Source organism: Crinia signifera, chromosome 1 (genome assembly GCF_055691185.1).
Source record: "Crinia signifera chromosome 1, ASM5569118v1, whole genome shotgun sequence".
NCBI classification, from domain to species: Eukaryota; Metazoa; Chordata; class Amphibia; order Anura; family Myobatrachidae; genus Crinia; species Crinia signifera.
The window spans coordinates 296,944,936-296,964,663 of NC_139217.1; the positions used below are offsets into that span (position 1 = coordinate 296,944,936).

The window sequence follows — 19,728 nt, forward strand, 5'->3', positions numbered from 1 at the left end:
CCACCACAGTGCCAGAGACACATGCCCCCACAGTGCCAGAGACACATGTGCCCCCCACAGTGCCAGATATTCCCCCACAGTGCCAGAGACACATATGCCCCCACAGTGCCAGATATGCCCCCACAGTGCCAGAGACACATATGCCCCCACAGTGCCAGAGACACCTATGCGCCCACAGTGCCAGATACACAAATGCCCCCACAGTGCCAGATATTCCCCCACAGTGCCAAATACACATATGCCCCCCAAGTGCCAGAGACACATATGCCCCCACAGTGCCAGACATTCCCCCACATTGCCAAATACACATATGCCCCCACAGTGCAATGATGAAGATTATTTATCTTGTAGTGCAAATCAGATATATTTACCACTCCCAGGAGTAATTTATATTCTCCAATACGTCAAAGCTCTTCCGGCAATTTACACTGGAACCAGTTTTGTGCCCTCAGGTCTGCAAGCATCTGCCGCGCATGAGGGGATCGGGTGCTGAAGTGCTGGCCGGCAGAATGTCAGTGAGCAGAGAATGACTGACGAAAAATCCCTGGAGACACGCAGGCGGGGAAAAGTGTCCTCCTGCGCTGGCCGCGGCAGCCAGAACACGGTCGCGGCTACAGAAAAATGGCCGCCAGCCTCCTGCACTGAGGACATCGGTGCAGGGGGCCGGCGGCCATTTTCCTGTAGCCGCGGCCGTGTTCTGGAAGCTGCGGCCAGCGCAGGAGGGCTGGAGGTGGTGATCCAGCGCGGCCCGCTGCCAGTGAATGGGTAAGCGGCCCGGGGGGCACATGGCACCCTGCCCCCCGGCCCAGCCCGCCCCTGATCCTGCGGCACTCAGCTCTCTGGGACCGTTTCCACAACCACACCATGCCAGAGGGCTGGCTACTTGGTAAGTCACTTACCACTGTTTACATGCTGTTTGCTTACCTATGTGTTTCCCTTTAACATCCATGTGTGTAACCTTCTAATCCAGAGTCATTTCTGTTGTAATTGTTTATACCAGGCCAAACAATATAGTATAGGCTGCTACTATTATGTGCCAATTACCCACATGATATGTGACCACACAAATCCCTTTACATGTTAGGTGACTCAGGATATGGGTGTCATTCGTGGCTCATGACACCTCTGCGGAACCCACAAAGCCCTGCACAGCACCGCTACAATGCTGCACATATTGCTACCTGCAATGTAGTGGAACGCACCTTTGGGGTGCTGAAAAGCCGATTTCGGTGTTTGGACAGGTCAGCAGGTACACTGCTATACCACCCTGCCAAAGTGGTTTTGGTTGTCCAGGCTTGCTGCATGCTGCATAACATAGCTTTGGGTCAACCAAATTATGTAGATGTGGCCACTGCAGCAGTCGTGCAGGAAGCTCAAACTACTGATGTTGTATTGCGAAGTACACGGAGGGGGGATGTGGTTCGTAGACGGATGATCCTGCAGCATTTCACAGGTAATTTGTGTGTGTACAATGAATAGTAATGGGGAACCTGTTACACACATACATTGGTAACATTACATTTTTCCCTGTCCATGTTAATTGCCCAGAAGCAGACCAACAATAATGGGCAACACCTGCAAGCTACCCCACCACAGCATACTTTATGCCTGGCAACATGATAACACCTATAACAATGTCAAGTAAGTACTGTAGTTTTCTGTGTGTACAAATGTTGGCAAATACAAATTAACATAGGCTTAATGGATGGAGGTGACATGGATTAGTGATCTCAGGTGGTTGAAATGTAGCAAAACAAGTGGCGCCTACATACAGTATGCAATTCCCAATGCTTATCCCCTTCAAATGTGACTATTTCCTTAAAATTCCATGACAAATAAGCACACACAACCCAAAGTCCAGTGGCTGCTAAAATGTCACTAGTTGACAATACATAATAGAACAGTGTGGGTAATCATTTGGAAAGAATGACAACAAGTTTGCTGGATGCAAATAATTTTTACTTGCAGAAAAATTTAGCCATAGGCCATAGCATATCAAAAATTTGCAGGAACAATCACTGCATGAGTGAAGGAAAAAAAGAAAGAACATGATACACATGTAAATGCAAAGAACATTATTCATCTTTGAATACAGCCCGGGTATTAGCACCCTTACCACTAGTGGCACCACCACCCCTAGTACGGACACTACGCCATGGGGGAGTAGTGGGGGACCCACTCATGGGTGTGGAGGACACACTACTGCTTTGGGTAGATGTGGTTTGGTGCTGACCTAACAAAGTATTTGCACTGAGGCTGATTTGCGTTTGTAGGGACATCAACGCAGTTGTTTGGCCATTAATAGCTTGGGTCTGTTCAACCATATTGGCATTTAGTGCTCTAAAATTAGTAGTTTGATCCTGAATGGCTTGGCCAATTTCTGCTAAGCGTGTGTCTAATGTGGAGACAAGACGAATTTGTGTCCCTACATTAGCCCGCACACTTTGAGAAATTTGTCTCATTTGCAGAGCTATGTTACGCACATACCCCTTCACGGTTTCTAGTTGGGTGGTCTGCACCTCCATAAAAGCTAGTTGTTTGCCCTTAAAAAGATGGATGGATTGCGCCAACTCCTCCGCACTAGTGGGGGTTTTGGTGGCTGCAATGATTGGGGGCTGCTGCCTATGTGACTGCGTATAGGGGGCCTCATTGACTGGGTGTGCTTGGTTTTGTGCAGGTTCCAACGATGGCACCGTCTCCAGGATGATTTCACTCATGTCGTCCATATTTTGCATGGGATCCGTAGGTTCAGGCATCGGTTGTGAAGGACCTACACATGAGAAAAGAGTGGTAAGTATGCTATGCAGATTGGTGTATGGCGGGTCATGTTACCTTAGTTGGAATGGTTAGGTGTTGCTCATGCATTATGCATTGGCACAGGCTACTGTGGTGGGGACAGCTATGTGTGAAATGTGCAATGTGTTTGTGTAACACTATAATATCTCACCTGCAGACTGGACAGTGTGAACAATCGGATGTGGCTGATGTTTGTCAACAGCAGGCTGGGACTCCAGGACTGGAGCTGTTTGAAAGAAGAAGACATTTTCCATTATGATCATTTGCACCTAACTGTCACTTTTTCAAATATGCAGATAAAAACTTTACCTACATCAAACTTTTTAACTCTGATATGATTCCATAAGGAATGTGAAGACTTTGAACTGAAGTGGTTATTTCAGTATTATGACTGTGAAGGAGATTTTGAATCCACTTGCAAATAACAGGAAAGACCAGCAGATTACACATGTAAAAGTGACTGTAAAGTGCTTTTCCAACTACCCAGAGGAATGATATGGATTAACAATCAAGTACACTGCAGGCCTACAGTGATTAGGACAGCACACATTAATTGGATCTGTGGAACTACATAACCCAGCAAAATGCACAGTCCATTATTTAGCAAAATGTGATTTTGCTGGGATATGTAGTTCCACACACAGCAATCTTTTGGACACATAAAGCATAGCAACATAATAGCATGCGCACATGACATAGCAAAATGTGTAGTTGACATGTGTGGACACTTACCAGTTGGCGGTGGAGTGGGGGGCCTGTCTGTGTCGGCAATGTGGATGCCGGGAAGCACCTCCGGTGGGATGATTCGGCGTAGCAGCCTCTCATAGGCCTTAAAGCGGACCTCCTGCCTAGGGCCACCTCCTGTGCGACAGGCCTCCTTCCTCTCCAGGGCAAGCTTGGCTTTGAGGAGGCGCTTGATGTCATTGTATCGCTTTTTGACGTTGCGCACACTCCTCTTGTGTGTGCTAACTGCATTTACCGTGGAGGTGATACTGTCCCACATCCCCTTCTTCCTTGCCACACTTGTGCGGTGATGGTGAGGACCAAGTAGGCGGTCATACAGGGGCAAGAGTGCACGCACCAGGGCCATATTCTCCTCATAAGAGAACCTGACTTTCCTCCCACTAGCTGTACGAGCTGCATCATCCTCCTCCACATTTTCAGCCTCACCCTCTTCCTCCTCCTCCTGTCCTGGTTATTCCCCCAGCACCTCCAAGTCAGCTTCATCTGCCTCCTGCACAGGCCAGTCCACCTCAGAGAAATCCCCCTCTTGCAGCACCTCCTCTGTGTGCCTGGCACTCTGTTCCTCCTGTGAGGACACCTGGCTTGTGCCTGCTTCCTCCTCATCCTCCATAGCCACCTGCTCAGCTTCCACCATGTGGCCTCTCCCTGGCGCAGCTCTTGCTGGGAGCATGCTGGCTCTCCCTGTCCTGCCTCTGGCAGTGCTGCCTCTCACTCCCCTACCTCTCCCAGTGGTTGGGGTATTTGGGCCCAAGCTGGCTGTCCCTCTGCCTCCTCTGCACCTAACCAAGCCTCCTCTCCTCTCCATCTCCAACGCCTTACTCCCTTTCAAAGGGTAAAATGGCATCTGCGCCCCTTTATATAGGGGGTGTGATGCGTATTGCAAGGGACTAAGGTGGGCCAATAGTTTAGCATGTTGTATGGGCTGTTCAGGTGTATTGATGTAAATCGCATTCCGGTTGGCCGCAAATAAGCACATGACCTAACCCGGAAATTGCACTTTTATGGCATATTACATCGACTCAATTCACACCTTATCGCCGTCTATCGCACTTTTCAGGCGTCTTTGCGCCAGCCATTCAATACGCGATTTCTGGAAAAAAATGCGATTTAAAAAAATGGCGATATATGGCGATTTGAGTTTAAATCGCATTTTAGGAAAAACGGTCAACACAATAAATCTCGCCCATTGAGTATACAGCGCTGTGGTTTGACTGATAAAAATATTAACACAATTTGCAAAAATTATACATTTATTAAACACCAAGAAATTTACAATAAAATATGTCTATACAGAATTCTCTAGTACGGGGATTGTTAAAAACAATTTGAAAGGTATTGCTCCAATGATATTGATATGGGGAACAGTTCAAAAAGTACAGTTCAATTGTACCGATGTTGATTGCACCAATTGATCAATAGTTACCAATAGTAGAATGGGATGGTATGACTCCTACAGTGGAGAGGATGGAAAGGAATGTCCCGGAGAATTGCCCAGCATATGGATCCGGATTTACTCAGTGAGAGTGGCAGATTTTTTGGGTTGGATATTCTCTGTGCACTCAAATCAATCTTGGCTTTAAGAGACTGAGACTGTGGAATCCTCTGGATGATTAAGCTGGTCCGGGAGGTCTGGTAACTGGTGCGGCTGGAGTAGGAATGGATGGTGGCTCAACGCGTTTCGACGTGTTAACACGTCTTTATCGGGAGAGGTAAAATTGTCTTTATCATTACTACAAAGGATAGAGAATAACCTTTAACAAGGAAGATATAAGTGCATCCGGCTGATCAGTGACAGGCATGATTGGTTTTAAAAACAGAAAATGTTAATGTTCTACTTAAACAAACAATAATGTCACTGCTCTCCATGTTCCCCTACTGGAAAGGTGCTCATGTGGGGATTGGGGCTATGCTTGTTTTTCAAAAACAATATCCTTATTAAAAAATATGCTAAATCATTTTTAAAGTGCAGAAATTATAGATGGCCCTGTATATGAGTGTGAGGATTTTGAAGGCCATTCTGTAGGTGAACAGCACACAGCACAGATTTTGTTGAAGGGGACTGGCTGAAGTGGAGTGGTGGGTGAGGAATTTAAGGCTGGCTGCGGAGTTAAGGACAGATTGGAGAAGAGCCAGTTGGGTGCATCTGAGGCAAGGTAGGACAACATTATAGTAGTATATTTGTTATAAATACTACTTATTGTTGTGATCATCTTCCATGCTGAAACATTTGAAAGACCTGAGGCAGCGTAGAGGGACTTGAAGCGGGCCAGTATGTGGATTGGGATGGGGATTGGTAGGGTTGCAGGGTAAGTGGATTTGGAAGAGGGGGCAAGGCTGGGGATTGGGATGGGGATTGGAAATGGTCAGAGTGGGGGGAGGGGACTTGGATTGGGGTTGGAAATTAGATTGGGGTTGGGAGTTGGATTGGGGAGGGGAATGTTACGCCTCTTGGAGATGTTGTTGCTGCCATCTACAATGTCTTGAGGCCCAGTCTGTGATGGTTGTTTTGATTGAAGAAGCTATTAAAGAGGTGGGAGAAAAAAAATATTTTATGATGCCACACATCTTAAAAAAAACAACATTGTTGTCACCTTAAAATCATTATGTCATGCAAAACCAACATTTATTACCTTTGAGGACAAATATATATTTTAATACAACAGCCAATATATAACTGACATACATTCTCACCTAAAATAAAGAGATTTCTTTCATGTACACCCTACATTATATTACATCACACATACATACACATGTCAACATGTCTGCTACCATTTGCATGCTATATTTCTACTATTTAAAGTTACATTTGCTACTTACAGTGGCTGACACTACTTCTTAGGTGCCGCAGGAGGCCGGGCAGAAGCCTTTGCAGGCTTGACCACCTGTTTCAGTTGGAGGATGCTCCTCCTCACCCTGTGGGCATGCTGATCTTGTGGCGGACCTCCACATTCGAGCTGCGTTTAGCAGCATTAGATACATAGGGCGCAGAAAGCTCCACCCACCTGTCCATATCCCCCTTACAAGAGCCAAAGCTCTCTCCTGGTAAAGGCTGCTGCTCTTATATTGGCAATGGCACAGCACATAAAAGCACATCTATATGTATGCTATGCTACACTGTGATTGGTTGTTTACATGATACTTGGAATTAACTTTATCAAAACTCTGTAAATAAACATTGTAAATATGTGTGTATTCACGCGGATATATGTGTGTATGGGTTGGGATCATTTGGTCAACAGTCATTAGGTCAACATGGGTCTAGGTCGACATGGGTCTAGGTCGAAAGGTCATTAGTTCGACAGGTCGTTAGTTCGACAGGTAATTAGTTCGAAAATGTTTAGGTCGACAATCAAAAAGGGGATTTTTGTAAGAACTTACCTTTCGAACCCCTTTCTCTGAGTCCAGTCCGGTGACACAGCTCCACGATGGGATGTAGTAGGGTCCGCCAGGAGCCAGGCACCTATGCTTCAATTCTTTGGGAGCAGGCTCCTCCCTCTGCATCCCATAATGCTTCAGTTCAACTTCAAGAGCACACTAGGATACATAACTCAGAACATTGCCTGAACACTTTATATGTAACATAACATAACCATAACATGACAACACATGAACGGTACACTATACTGAGTGTAAGGGAAGAATCGCTGTGTCACCGGACTGGACTCAGAGAAAGGGGTTTGAACGGTAAGTTCTTACAAAAATCCCCTTTTCTCTTTCGTCCAGTCCGTTGACACAGCTCCACGATGGGACGTTCACGAGCCGGTCCTTTGGGAGGGTACTCTCAGACCAACAGTTCTCATCACTGCCCGTCCGAATGAAGCGTCCTCCGACGCAAACTCATGAAATCTGTAAAATTTGGTAAAGGTGTGAACAGAGGACCAGGTGGCAGCCCTACACAACTGCTCCGCCGTAGCCCCATGGCGCACCGCCCAGGAGGAAGCAACCGACCTGGTGGTATGTGCATTTATCCGAGACGGAACCGGTCTACCTGCTTTACAGTAGGCAAAGGCAATAGTACATCTCAACCAGTGAGCGATGGTCTGCTTAGAAGCAGGCCACCCAACCTTATGCACATCATATAGCACCAAGAGTAAATACGATTTTTGAATGTCCTTTACCCTCTCAATGTAGATTGTCCCTATTTTTAACCCCTTCTGGGGGAGAAAACACTGGAAGTACAATGTCTTGGTTTCAGGGCTTAAAGTGGTCATGCAGAGGTGGGGGAACTAATTTCTCTCTGCCGCCTAATTAGTCCCCCCATTAGGCAGAGAGAGGGCAAGTGGTACAGTTTTTGGCATCCCCCTGCTAGATAGAATGCTTTTCTGTGAGAATTACAGTGCAGGGCCAATCTGGAGGCTAAAATGTTCCACCTCACCATTAGAGGTGGTGGAACTCAGTTCCACCCCGTTCCCCCTCACTTTAACCCCTGCTTGGTTTAAATGAAAAGATGACACTACCTTAGGTAGGAATTTTGGCACTGTTCGCAGCACAGCCCTGTCATCATGAAAAATCAAAAACGGTGACTTGCAAGACAAGGCACCTAACTCAGACACTCGTCTGGCTGAGGCAATAGCCAACAAAAAAGTGAGCTTCCACGTCACATACTTTAGCTCCGCAGATCTTAGCGGCTCAAAAGGAGGATTCTGTAACATGGACAAGACCAAAGATAAATCCCAAGGCGCCACCGGCTGCCTATAAGGTGGTTTAAGTCTAGTAACCCCTTGTAAAAAGGTTTGAACTTCAGGTAACAAAGTTACTCTCTTTTGAAAGAATATAGATAAGGCCGAAAGCTGCACTTTTAAGGATTGCAGACTAAGTCCTGATGAAAAACCATCCTGCAAAAATTTTTAAAGCCTTGATAATTTGAATCTGGATGTGTGAAGCTTCTGTCGCTCACACCATCTAATGTATATCTTCCAGACCCGATGGTAATTAGCCGCAGACACCGGCTTACGGGCCCTCAGCATGGTCTGGATAACCTCATCAGAAAACCCCTTTTTCTTCAATAAGGAGGTTTCAAAAGCCATGCCATCAAATTGAGACGACCTGGGTCCTTGTGAAGAAACGGCCCTTGGCCTAACAGGTCCTGACGATGAGGAAGCCTCCAGGACTCCTTCGACAACCTCAGTACATCGGAGTAACATGACCTGCTGGGCCAGTCTGGTGCAATTAGAATTGCCCGTACTGATTCTTTATTTTCTTCAATACTCTCGGCAACATGGGAAATGGAGGGAAAATGTACACCATCTGAAAATCCCACAGGACTGTCATGGCGTCTACTGCCCACGCTGCAGGATCCCTCACACGCGAGCAGAAGCTCGGTACCTGAAGGTTCTTTCTCGTCGCCATTAGGTCTATGTCTGGCAGACCCCATCGATTCACAATCGCCTGAAAAACCTCTTGATGGAGAGTCCATTCCCCTTCCAGAAGTGACTCCCTGCTGAGTAAGTCTGCTTCCACATTCCTGATTCCTGGAATAAAAATCGCAGACAATGCTGGAACGTTTGTCTCTGCCCAACTGAAGATTTTGGAAACTTTCGCCATCGCCATCTTGCTGCGTGTCCCGCCTTGATGGTTCAAATAAGCCACTGTGGTAGCATTGTCCGATTGTATCTTCAGCGGGGATCTCCTCAGAAAATCCTCTGCCTGAATTAATGCGTTCAAAACTGCCCGAAGCTCCAGAATGTTTATTAGCAGTTTGGACTCTTCCTTTGACCAAAGGCCCTGAAGCCTCAGGTGAAGGACTACCGCCCCCCAGCCCCTCAAACTGGCGTCGGTCGTTATGACCAGCCAATCCCAGGGCCTGAGAGATCTCCCCAGCTGCAAATTTTCCACATCCGTCCACCATAGGAGGGACTCCCTGGACTCCAAGACAGGGATAAAACTTCCTGTTTCATCGTCTTGGCATTTCCGGACCAACAGGATAGGATGTTCCATTGGAAACTCCTCGAATGGAATCTGGCGAACTGGAGAGTTTCGAAGGTTGCCACCATCTTTCCTAGCAACCTTACTCCTTGCCACACTGATGGAGCCGGTGCTTGTAGGATCTCTAACACCATCTGCCGAATCTCCACAGCCTTGGATTCTGGGAGAAAGACCCTGTGAAGGTGTGTGTCTATGATAACCCTTAAAAACTTCAACGTCTGCATTGGTGTCAAATGGGACTTGGGCAAATTCAAGATCCAGCCCCGACATTTCAAAAACTGTGTTGCCACCTCCAGGTGAGCCTGTAACATCTCTGCGGGCTCTGCTTTGAAAAGCAGATCGTCCAGGTAAGGGATAATAATTATTCCCTGCAGTCTGAGAGCTGCAGCCATGGTGGACATCACTTTGGTGAACACTCTCGGAGCCGTGGCAAGGCCAAACGGGAGTGCTTGGAACTGCCAATGTTTTCCCCTGATTGCAAACCGGAGTAAAGACTGGAAATCTTTGTGGATCGGGACATGGAGATAAGCATCCTGAATGTCCACTGATGCCAAGAACTCCCCTGGCTCTATGCTCAACAGCACCGACCTCAGGGATTCCATGCGGAAGTGATCCACCCAAAGATGAACATTCAAAGATTTTAAATTTAGAATGGGCCTGAATGACCCGTCTGGTTTGGGAACTAAGAAAAGGATCGAATAAAAACCTTTTCTTCTCTCCTCTCGTGGAACCGGTATAACTACCCCCTTCTTCTCGGGAGATAAGGCAGCTCCCAGAAGAGAAGATCTGAGAGACACGGTCCTTGGTAAAGGAGTGGGAAGAAATCTGCGAGGGGGAGGACCCATGAGATTTATCTGATATCCTTTTGAAACAATGGAAAATACCCACGGATCTTCTGTGGCTACCTTCCAACTGTCTTGAAATTGCAGGAGGCGACCCCCTACTCTGATCCCAGAACAGGGAGTCCCCGCCCCGTCATGCAGAGGGCTTGTCTTCCCCTTTGGCTGCATGTTTCTTTGTAAAGGCGCCAAACTTTGACATGGTCGCTCTACCTCTGCCGGCTTGGAATCTTCCACGCCCTGACTGACCTCTGCCAGCCACTCCCCCTCGAAAGGAAGGACGAAAGGACGGTTTAAAGATTTAGAATTTAAAGCCAGGGGATTTAGAGGTGGTGGGAAGAAAAGTACTCTTACCCCCAGTAGCCTGCTTGATGATCTCATCCAAAGCGCAACGGAATCTGCTGCGCTATATAAGAAACTGCAAATAAATAAATAATTCTGACCCAAATAAAAGCTCACCTTTAAAAGGAATAGTTTCCAGTGACTTTTTAGATTCACTATCCACCTCCCAGGCCTTTAACCAGAGAGCTTTCCTGGCAGTAACAGAAGTGACGGATACTTTGGACGCCATTTTGGCACCCTCCTCGCTAGCTTCACATATATATTCCGCAGCACACCTCAACTTTTCTGCCACAGAAAAAGCTTCCGCATCATGTTGGAGATAACTACTTAAACTCTCTGCCCACTTGATCATGGCTTTTGCCACCCAGGCCGAAGCAATAATGAGGCGCATAGTGAAACCAACACCTTCAAAAACTGCCTTCAGACAGCCTTCAACCTTTTTATCAACCTGATCTTTAAAGGCCGCGCCACCCTGCACTGACAGCGCTGTGGCCTTGGATAATCTGGCCACAGAAGAATCCACCAGAGGAACTTTCTCCCATTCCTTAACATGATCCTCAGGCATGGGGTACATGTTTGCATATTTTTTAGACATTAACAGTCTCTTTTCTGGAGACTTGCCAGCCTCCCCTAATAAAGCAACCATGCCTTTATCCGAGGTAAAGGATACTGGATCCTTACGGCTCCTTTTAAACACACACTGCACAGCAGCCTTTTCCTCAGCAGGCAAATCCAGAGCCTGCTTTACAGCCAAAATCAAATCCTCAATACCAGAGGCTGAAGAATCTGTTTCCTCTCCCTGTGACCAACACAAATCATCCTCATCTACCCCACCATCATCTGTGTCAGTAGTCAATGGAGGGGCCATGGAAGACCCTTGTCTAAACATTACATCATCTGATACCTTGGTAAATTGCTCCAAAAGAGAAGACATCTTATGCACACCCTGTGCAGTGTCCTGCATAGCCTGCAGCAAGATAGGGTCACCCTGTGCAAGGGGTAAGAGAGCCCTGAGATGAGGGAATAGGTCCCGGAGATCCCACCAAAGATCCCTTTTGCCTATTTAAAGCCTCTGTTAAAGCCTTAACAGACCGTCCCAAAGCCACAGCCCTTGCTGGCTTAGCTCCTTCAGGACTCTGGGTTCGTGACCCACAGGGCACAGCTTCACAGGAAGGGCACAATTCCCCCTGGTCCAACTGTTCACATGATAAATTTACATTAAATCTCTTGCAATGGTAAAACATCTCAATCGCTCCTTCCCCAGCAACAGAACTGCACTCGTCAGCCATGTTAATATCAGAATAAAAGACTGCTAAACGTTCAGGCAAAGTCACAGAGTAATGCACCTGTGTACTTATCTGTGTGTTCTGTTGCCAGCGATCAGCGGGGGAAGCGATTGTCAGGAGAGACTTCTGAGCAGGATCTCTGTCTTTCAGCTCCACAGCAAGCACAGAAATGGCGCCAGTGAATTATGGAAGAGACCAAGTCTCCCTTCCAGAAAGGGTAGCTGGCGTCTTTTGGCGCCAAAACTCTCTCACAGGTGCTCCCAACTATGTCTCTCCCCTCCAGTAACTCCCCCTCTAGGGACCACTTGGAGTTGTCCAGAAACGCTGGACGTCCTGTAAGAAACCTTAACTCCCCTGGGGGATTTCAGTTTCTAAACTCTTCCGCCGTCGCTGGAAGACCCGTCCCCAAGATCCCCTTCAAGGCAAGGCTCTGGATGGGGTCCCCCGGAGCCCAGGATAAACCTCCGTTTGAGCGGAGGCAAGCGCTGTGCAGAGTGTGCATTCCTCCGCCGAATGCATTCCTCTGCACACAGAAAACTGACAGGACGCGCTTCTGTCAGTGTTCTGCTGCGCTCTCAGCATGTATTGACTTCAGCCAGAAGTCACACGCTGGAAAAAACCTGCTACTAAGTCTAATGTTAGAAAACAATAAAAACCTAGTCTAACTAATAAAAATCCAAAGAAAAAAAGTGTGGCTGCAACACAGCCACTCAGCATTGCACCCACTCCTGTGGGCACCTAAAACGAAACTGAAGCATTATGGGATACAGAGGGAGGAGCCTGCTCCCAAAGAATTGAAGCATAGGTGCCTGACTCCTGGCGGACCCTACTACATCCCATCGTGGAGCTGTGTCACCGGACTGGACGAAAGAGAAAGGTCGACACTGGGTTTTTTTTACAGTTGTCCTTTGCGTTGTGGCGCACAATGTGTAGCGGGTCCCCCTCCCTCCGTGGACCCTTACCCGGCTTCCAGGGCTCCGCTTCCTTCTCCCTGCACCCGGAAGTGGTGCAGGGAGGAGGTCACTGGTCCAGGCTGCACAGCAGGAGGCTGCCCAGACACAGGGGGTGCCTGGGGTAAAGGAAAGCTCATACACTTCTATGGGGTTACAGTGGCGCACGGAGGGGGGGTTTCTGAAAATCCTGCGTTTGCCCCCGGGTTACGCCATCTAGAACTGGTGTAACACCACCACCACCACCCCACCGCGAAGCCCCAGAGGTGGGGCTTTGCTGCATATGAAAATGCAGGGTTTTTACGTCTAATGAGTAGCCGGGCCAGCGACGATGCAGGAGGGGACATACTAAAAGGAATGACAGTGGAATGACAGTCCGGTCTGCAGAAAAGGAATGCTAATTGACTATAATGGGATAAAATTTCATTGAGCGCACATCAGCGCTTATCACTGCCTGTACACACTGGGCGGCTTGTGAGCTGAAAGTAGCTCAAAAGACAATACTGAGCTGCTTTCAGTTCAAAGTCGCCCAGTGTGTATGGGCCTTAACTGGTGTCCCTTCACACTGACAGCACCCTGGGAGCAGGCAATAGGCAGAGAGGGACAACAGTCCTGCTGCAATCAAGGCTTAAGTTGTAACCCCCCTCCTCTCCTGGCAGTGCTGCAGTGCGGGGAGATGACGCCTGTAGTGTGCATGTATAGCACTGCCGCCTATACTACGTCTTATTTCACCAAAAGACATAAAATGTTGTATATTTGCGTGTGGCACACAGCTGCTATCACTGGCAAGTGTCACGCTGCAACCGCACTGGTAGCCAATCAGTGGCTGCCTCTCGAACAGTACCGTATCGGTCGCGGTTATAAGGGTAGGTGTGATTGGCCGCCACCTCAGGGGCAGCCAATAAGATGGGAGAAGAGCGCTGGGAGGATCGGGCGGCGGGGAAGTGTTCTGCTGCCGCTAGCGCACTGCTTCCGGGACACCGGGCTCCCCAGTCAGTCTCAGCGGCGGCGCAGAGCGAGCTATACCGGCGGCTGTGTTGCCGGGCAGGAGGCATGAGTCAGTGCGGGGCTGCGGCATGGATGAGGTGCCGGCTGCAGCGGTGTCCGCGTCAGGCGGTGACGCAGGGGCATCAGTAGCGCAGGTGCCCGGTACTGTGGCAGCGGAGGCGGCAGCCAATGAAGGGCAGCTCGGACTTGCTCCTGATAGCGCCCCGGCTGCGGTGGCCCCGCATCCCGGCGACAGGGAGCAAGATGGGGTGGTGGAGATGCTGCCCTCCCCGGGGCCACCCACAACGGGCACCGCCACCGCTGCCCCGATGTCGCTGCTGAGGATGGAGGAGAAGCTGTCCGCGGGCCAGTACCGTGACATCGGGGACTTTGCCTCCGACTTCAGGGCGGTGCTGGAGGGATGCTACCAGCTGCACGGCGCCGACCACTGGCTGTCCAAGCAGGCCCAGAAGCTGGAGCTGATGCTGGAGCAGAAGGTGTCGCTGCTGTCCCGGTGAGTACAGGCTGCGCCCCCGGGAACCTGCGCCTGCTGCTGCTGGTGTGCGGCGGTGAGTGAGCGCTGCTGCTCCTGCCGGGGGGGTGTGCCGGCTGCTGTACACGAGCATTGGCAGGTAGTAGAAGGGCAAGCACAAATGGACTGGAGCATCGGTGTCGGCATTGCACGGCGTACGCTTCCGTTCCTCTCCTGCACGTACTGTAGCTGCTTTGAAGTGAAGAGCAGTCTCAGGAGATTACTTAAAATCTAAAACGAGCTCCTCATCCGTAATGTTGTGTGACATAAGTGAGGCCATAAGGTTGTCCTCCGGGCCCATGTATGGTTTCCTGGTCTCCTCATAGTTGGGTACATAATGCCAGTGTGTACCTAGAAATGTGTTTTAAGGGGCCCATTTACCATATGATCACATCTACCACCCGGGATTGCATTGCAATATGCGATAATATTTCAGGGATGGATGGGCTCAGAAAGCAGCCCGTCCATGCGATCTGCTTTGCGAGAGGGTCTGTGCATGCATTGCCCCCCTTGCTGACCGCGGTATCCCATAGGATTCAATGGGCTACTGCTATTATAGAATGGTGGTAGCTCTGGCACCTGTTGCGATGCTGCCTGATATTGGTACATTGGGCAGCATCACATCTGTCATAGAAACCTATGGCAGAAGCGACTGCAAGCGGGGCAGGATACCTGCTGTGATCCCTCAGTCTTACATTGGGGGGGGTGGTATTTAATATTTTCTGCGGATCCCAGAGTGCTTTCAGTTAGCTGCAAATATTCAATAGTAAATGGCCACAACAATTGCAAAGGACCCAATAAGAGGTGTTTTTTGCTATAGGTCTTCTGGGATTAGAACCTTCCTGCACTTGCACAGTGTTGGCGCTTGGTACATAGAAATGACCACCTGAATGACAAATAAAATTATTAGCTCCACTTTTGGCTCTAATTTTCTTTTTTTTAGTAATGTGCCAGTGAGTATTGGCTATTCCTGTGTACCTGTGTCAGGTGAGCTGTTTAAATCTGTGAACCTTTGAGCTAGGTTGTTACATTACACTTTATAGGGCAGTATTCCATGCGGGGGCAAGCGGCCGGTGATGGGGTTAAACCGTGGGGATCGCAGAAAACCACTCTCCGGATTCAGCATTTCGGGGGAATCCTCGCTGTCACAGGACAGCGAGGATTCCCCCAAGCAGCGAGCCACACGGCTAATGCAGGAAACCTCCTGCATTTAGCTGCAAGTATCGCTGCTTCTGTGGCCGCATATGCCGATTTGTGGTGGTGGTGGTGGGGGGGGGCTGTCAGTTGAATACTGACTGGGCAGGCAGCACTGCTCGCTTGCCCCCGGCATTGAATACACCCCATAGTGTTTATATACTCTACTCCATGCTTTTTAGCCCCTTACCTTCAGTGGTGCACTGTCTGGCAGCACCACCTGCATGGCCTCTCCTCCACCACACCCTCCAATGCGCCTTTTGTTGATCGCACACCACCCCTCCCTGCCAAGTGCCTGACCGCCAAACAGGGGCAGCGGCAGCCCCACAGTGGTGACTATTTCTGGGGAGAAAAAAAAACATAGAGGTGTGCCATGCCCCAGAAAAATCCACTGCGGAAGCGGTTAATACATATTTAAAGTTTACCTTTCTAACAATAAAACAGTAGGTGTGGGTATGTTTGCCACTTATCCATCAGGTGATCCGGCCTATATGAACCATGTGCAATGCACCCATCTTTGAAGCACTGACTAAATGGTGCATGCCTTACCCTTATTTGCATAATTTTGGTACCAAAAAACAAACTGTATATAATGTGCTATTCTGCAAAGCCATTTTTTATTCTTCTTATTTTATATAGCGGGCACATATACAGTGCTACAGAGAATATTTACCATTTACATCAGTCTCTGCCCCAGTGGCACTTACAATCTATATTCCCTATCATATCTGCATGCACACATTCTAGGGTTAATTTTGTTGGGAGCCAGTTAACCTACCAGTATATTTTTGGATAGTGGGAAGAAACCCACACAAGCACAGGGAGAATATACAAACGCCACACAGTTAAGGCCATGGTGGGAATTGCACCCATAACCTCAGCGCTGTGAGGCAGTAACCATTACACCATCCATGCTGCCCTTTTTAGGTTTCCTGAAAAGGTAAACCGGGATGTCATTATACTAGAAAAGAATAGTGGAATCAGGTGAACCAATTGTTACACAATAACAAGTAACATCATTCCTCTATATACATACAGTAAATTGATTATCCAATTGGGTGTGTTGCAATATTGGGAGTGACACGATTTTGATTGTATTGATCGGGTTGGAAAAATCGCATCGATCGCATGCCAACCATATCGCATGCGATGTGATCGACCCAGTTTTTACATTGGAATCAATGTAAAATGGTCCCTGAGACCCGATTTTACATTGATTTCAATGTAAAAAGCCCCAAAATCCCCCCTTTTAATAGCAAACCCCCCCTGATGGGTGAAATGGCCCCCCATTGTTAACGCAACCCCACTATTGACACCAACCCGAAGCGTGGTGAGCGCAGCGGGACGCGTCCTCCGACCTTTTCATACCCCCACTATCCACGTCGGCGTGGAGTTGATTTTATATAGTGTGGTGAGCCACCGAGCACGAAGCGCAGCGAGGCCCACGAGGGGACCAGCATAACTTCACAGGTATACGCGTCCCCTCGCGGGGGTCGCTGCGCTCGCCACACTATATAGAATCAACTCCACGCCGACGTGGATAGTGGGGGTATGAAAAGGTCGGAGGACGCGTACCACCGCCGCTCGCCACGCTTTGGGTTGGCGTCAATAGTGGGGTGGCGTTAACAATGGGGGGGCATTAACAATACTTTCTAACCATATACAATGAGAAATTGGCCATATTGGCCCATTTCCCATTGTTCCCTAAGTAAAATCGGTTTGATCAACCTGATTTTAACTTTAAAAATAATTTAACATTATTCTCTATGGAAAAATCGCGTTGATCGTGTCGGTCGCATCGTGGCCCTTTATGATGGACCCAATCAACGTGATTTTCTCTTTCACCAGCAAATACACTGGTGATGGACAGAAAATCGGGTCCATCGCGTCGATCGCATGCCTTAAGTACCTTAAACTTAAGGCATGCGATCAACCAGACAGGCGCCGTGCTGATGTTTTATCGCTATTGCTTTTACAGGGTATACAATTAGATCTCTTGTTTAAAACTTTTATTTTTAAATACATTTTATTTCTATCTCTCCATTTATAAAAAAAAATAAAAATTTTGTCTTCAAAAAATATCTGCTATAATCTGTGGCATACGTTCACTTATCAGGGATAATTGGATAGCCATGGGCGAAGCAGTTATATGCAAATAAATGGTAGAGATTTCTCGTTACCAGTTTAGGGGCCCATTTATCAGTTCAGGTTGAGTATCCCGTATCCAAAATGCTCGGGACCAGGAGAATTTTGGATAACGGATTATTCCGTATTTCGGAATATTTTAATATTTCAATTATGTATTTTGAAGTATCTTGCATGTATGCTGTATAAACACATAAAATACACACAAATATATTTTATTACCACATAAAATACACACAAATATATTTTATTTGTTCAAAAAACAATTTTGTTTCATGTTTTGAAACCTTATTTGAATGCCAAGCAATCATTTTCTTGTACATATATAGTGCCAGTTACATATCATGTCACCAGTAGTGCTGTTACAAATGTCCCCAGTGAGTTTTTAGCAAAAAAATATTTTTTTTTTCACTTTCTGGAATGTATGGTTTTAGGAATAATTCGGATAACGGATACTCGGATACGGGATACTCAACCTGTATTGTATTTGCAGTGTGATCTGGCCATGATATTGGCACCCAAAAGTAGAATTGTTTTATGCAAATACAGCGTTGGTATGTATAAAGCTGCTCATGTGGGTTGATGCATGCACTGCCATGCCATTGTGGAGGAGGGTTCTGACTGGTTTGACTTATGCTGTGTACACAAGGTACAATTTGCCATTCGATTTTGAATATATATAGTCAAAATCGGGATCGGATAGACATTGAATGGAGGTAGAACATGTTTTTAAGCTTTCTATCCCGATGCGCACTCCTGTTCAGCTGAAACGAAAAACCAAATAGACCGTGCAGCCTTTATATTGTAAATCGAATGTAGACAGCATGAATTGTATGTAACTAGCTAAGATGCTAAGTCGAATAGCAAAGGAATCTCACCGTGTGTACACACCGTAAGTTTGCAGAGTGTTGCCCATAGGCTACTAATGACTAACACTATATTCAAATTGTGATGGCCATGCATGATAATGGATCTTACTGCTGTTGTAAATGGCCAACAGATTATATTGCAGATCCTTTTAGGGGTGGTACTGATCACACTTGAAATAAGTGTTCTGTAATCGTTTCCTCAAGATGTAATACAATCACCAGGGACGTGCAGTCAGGGGAGGCAGGGGAGGCAGAGCCTCCCCTGTCATAATGATGAAAATAATAAAAAAAAGATATATATCTTTCTCCCTCTCCGGCTGCCTCCCACCCTCTTACACTGCTGCATGTGAGGGTGGGAGGCAGCGGGAGAGGTGCCTCCCGCTGTTAACATTGAAACTCCGGGCAGCGTGGGGTGGGCAGGGGGGCAGGGTGCAGCAATGGGCTGTAAAAGCCCATTGAATATGAATGGGGAAGCGGCATTCATACTGGTGCCGCAATGACAGGGTGACCAGTATAAACGCACGCCCCCAGATGTGATTGGGCCAGCAGATCCAGTGCTGGATCCGCTGTCCAATCACACATGCAGGAACCGTGAGAGGATGCAGCAGCAGCGGGGAGTCCGGCGCCTGCTGGGAGACTGCCGCTGTCACTCACCGCCGTGGAGAGGACCGGCCGCCGTCACCGCCGAGAAGATGACAGGTGAGTCTGCCGGGTGGTGGGAGGGCAGGTGGGGCGCGCATGTACCGGCGGCGGGCGGCCGCTGCATACCTCTGTATGTATGCAGTGACGTGCGGTGAGGTCAGTGCCTCCCCAGGCAATGACCTCACCACACGTCACTGACAATCACAGTTCACTAGAGGTGTGGAATGCGGGCACAATTCTGATTTTGCATTCGATACATATTAGCTCTGTCCATCCAAATAATTAGCAGGCCTATTATGGTGCCCACACATGGTGCAATTTGATCTTTTTAGATCAAATTGCACCATGTTTACTTTCCCTTGGGAAGTGCTTAGTCAATATTTAAAGGCAAAATAGTATGTGCATGCAGGTATTTTTTTATATATTTTTTTTTTTTTTTTACTACATTGCATGTTATTGTACTACATACTATTG

At 47.8% G+C, this 19,728-nt stretch overlaps 1 protein-coding gene across 1 annotated transcript in view; it reads left to right on the top strand.

Annotated features, from left to right (window-relative positions):
- The first annotated feature begins 13,788 nt into the window (after positions 1-13,788).
- Positions 13,789-19,728, top strand: part of BRD10 (bromodomain containing 10) — a 45,421-nt gene continuing 39,481 nt past the window's right edge. The window contains exon 1 of the mRNA XM_083185991.1: positions 13,789-14,386. Within this exon, the coding sequence (XP_083042117.1) occupies positions 13,962-14,386 (425 nt within the window). The 5' untranslated portion in view covers positions 13,789-13,961. The remainder of the gene's footprint in view (positions 14,387-19,728) is intronic.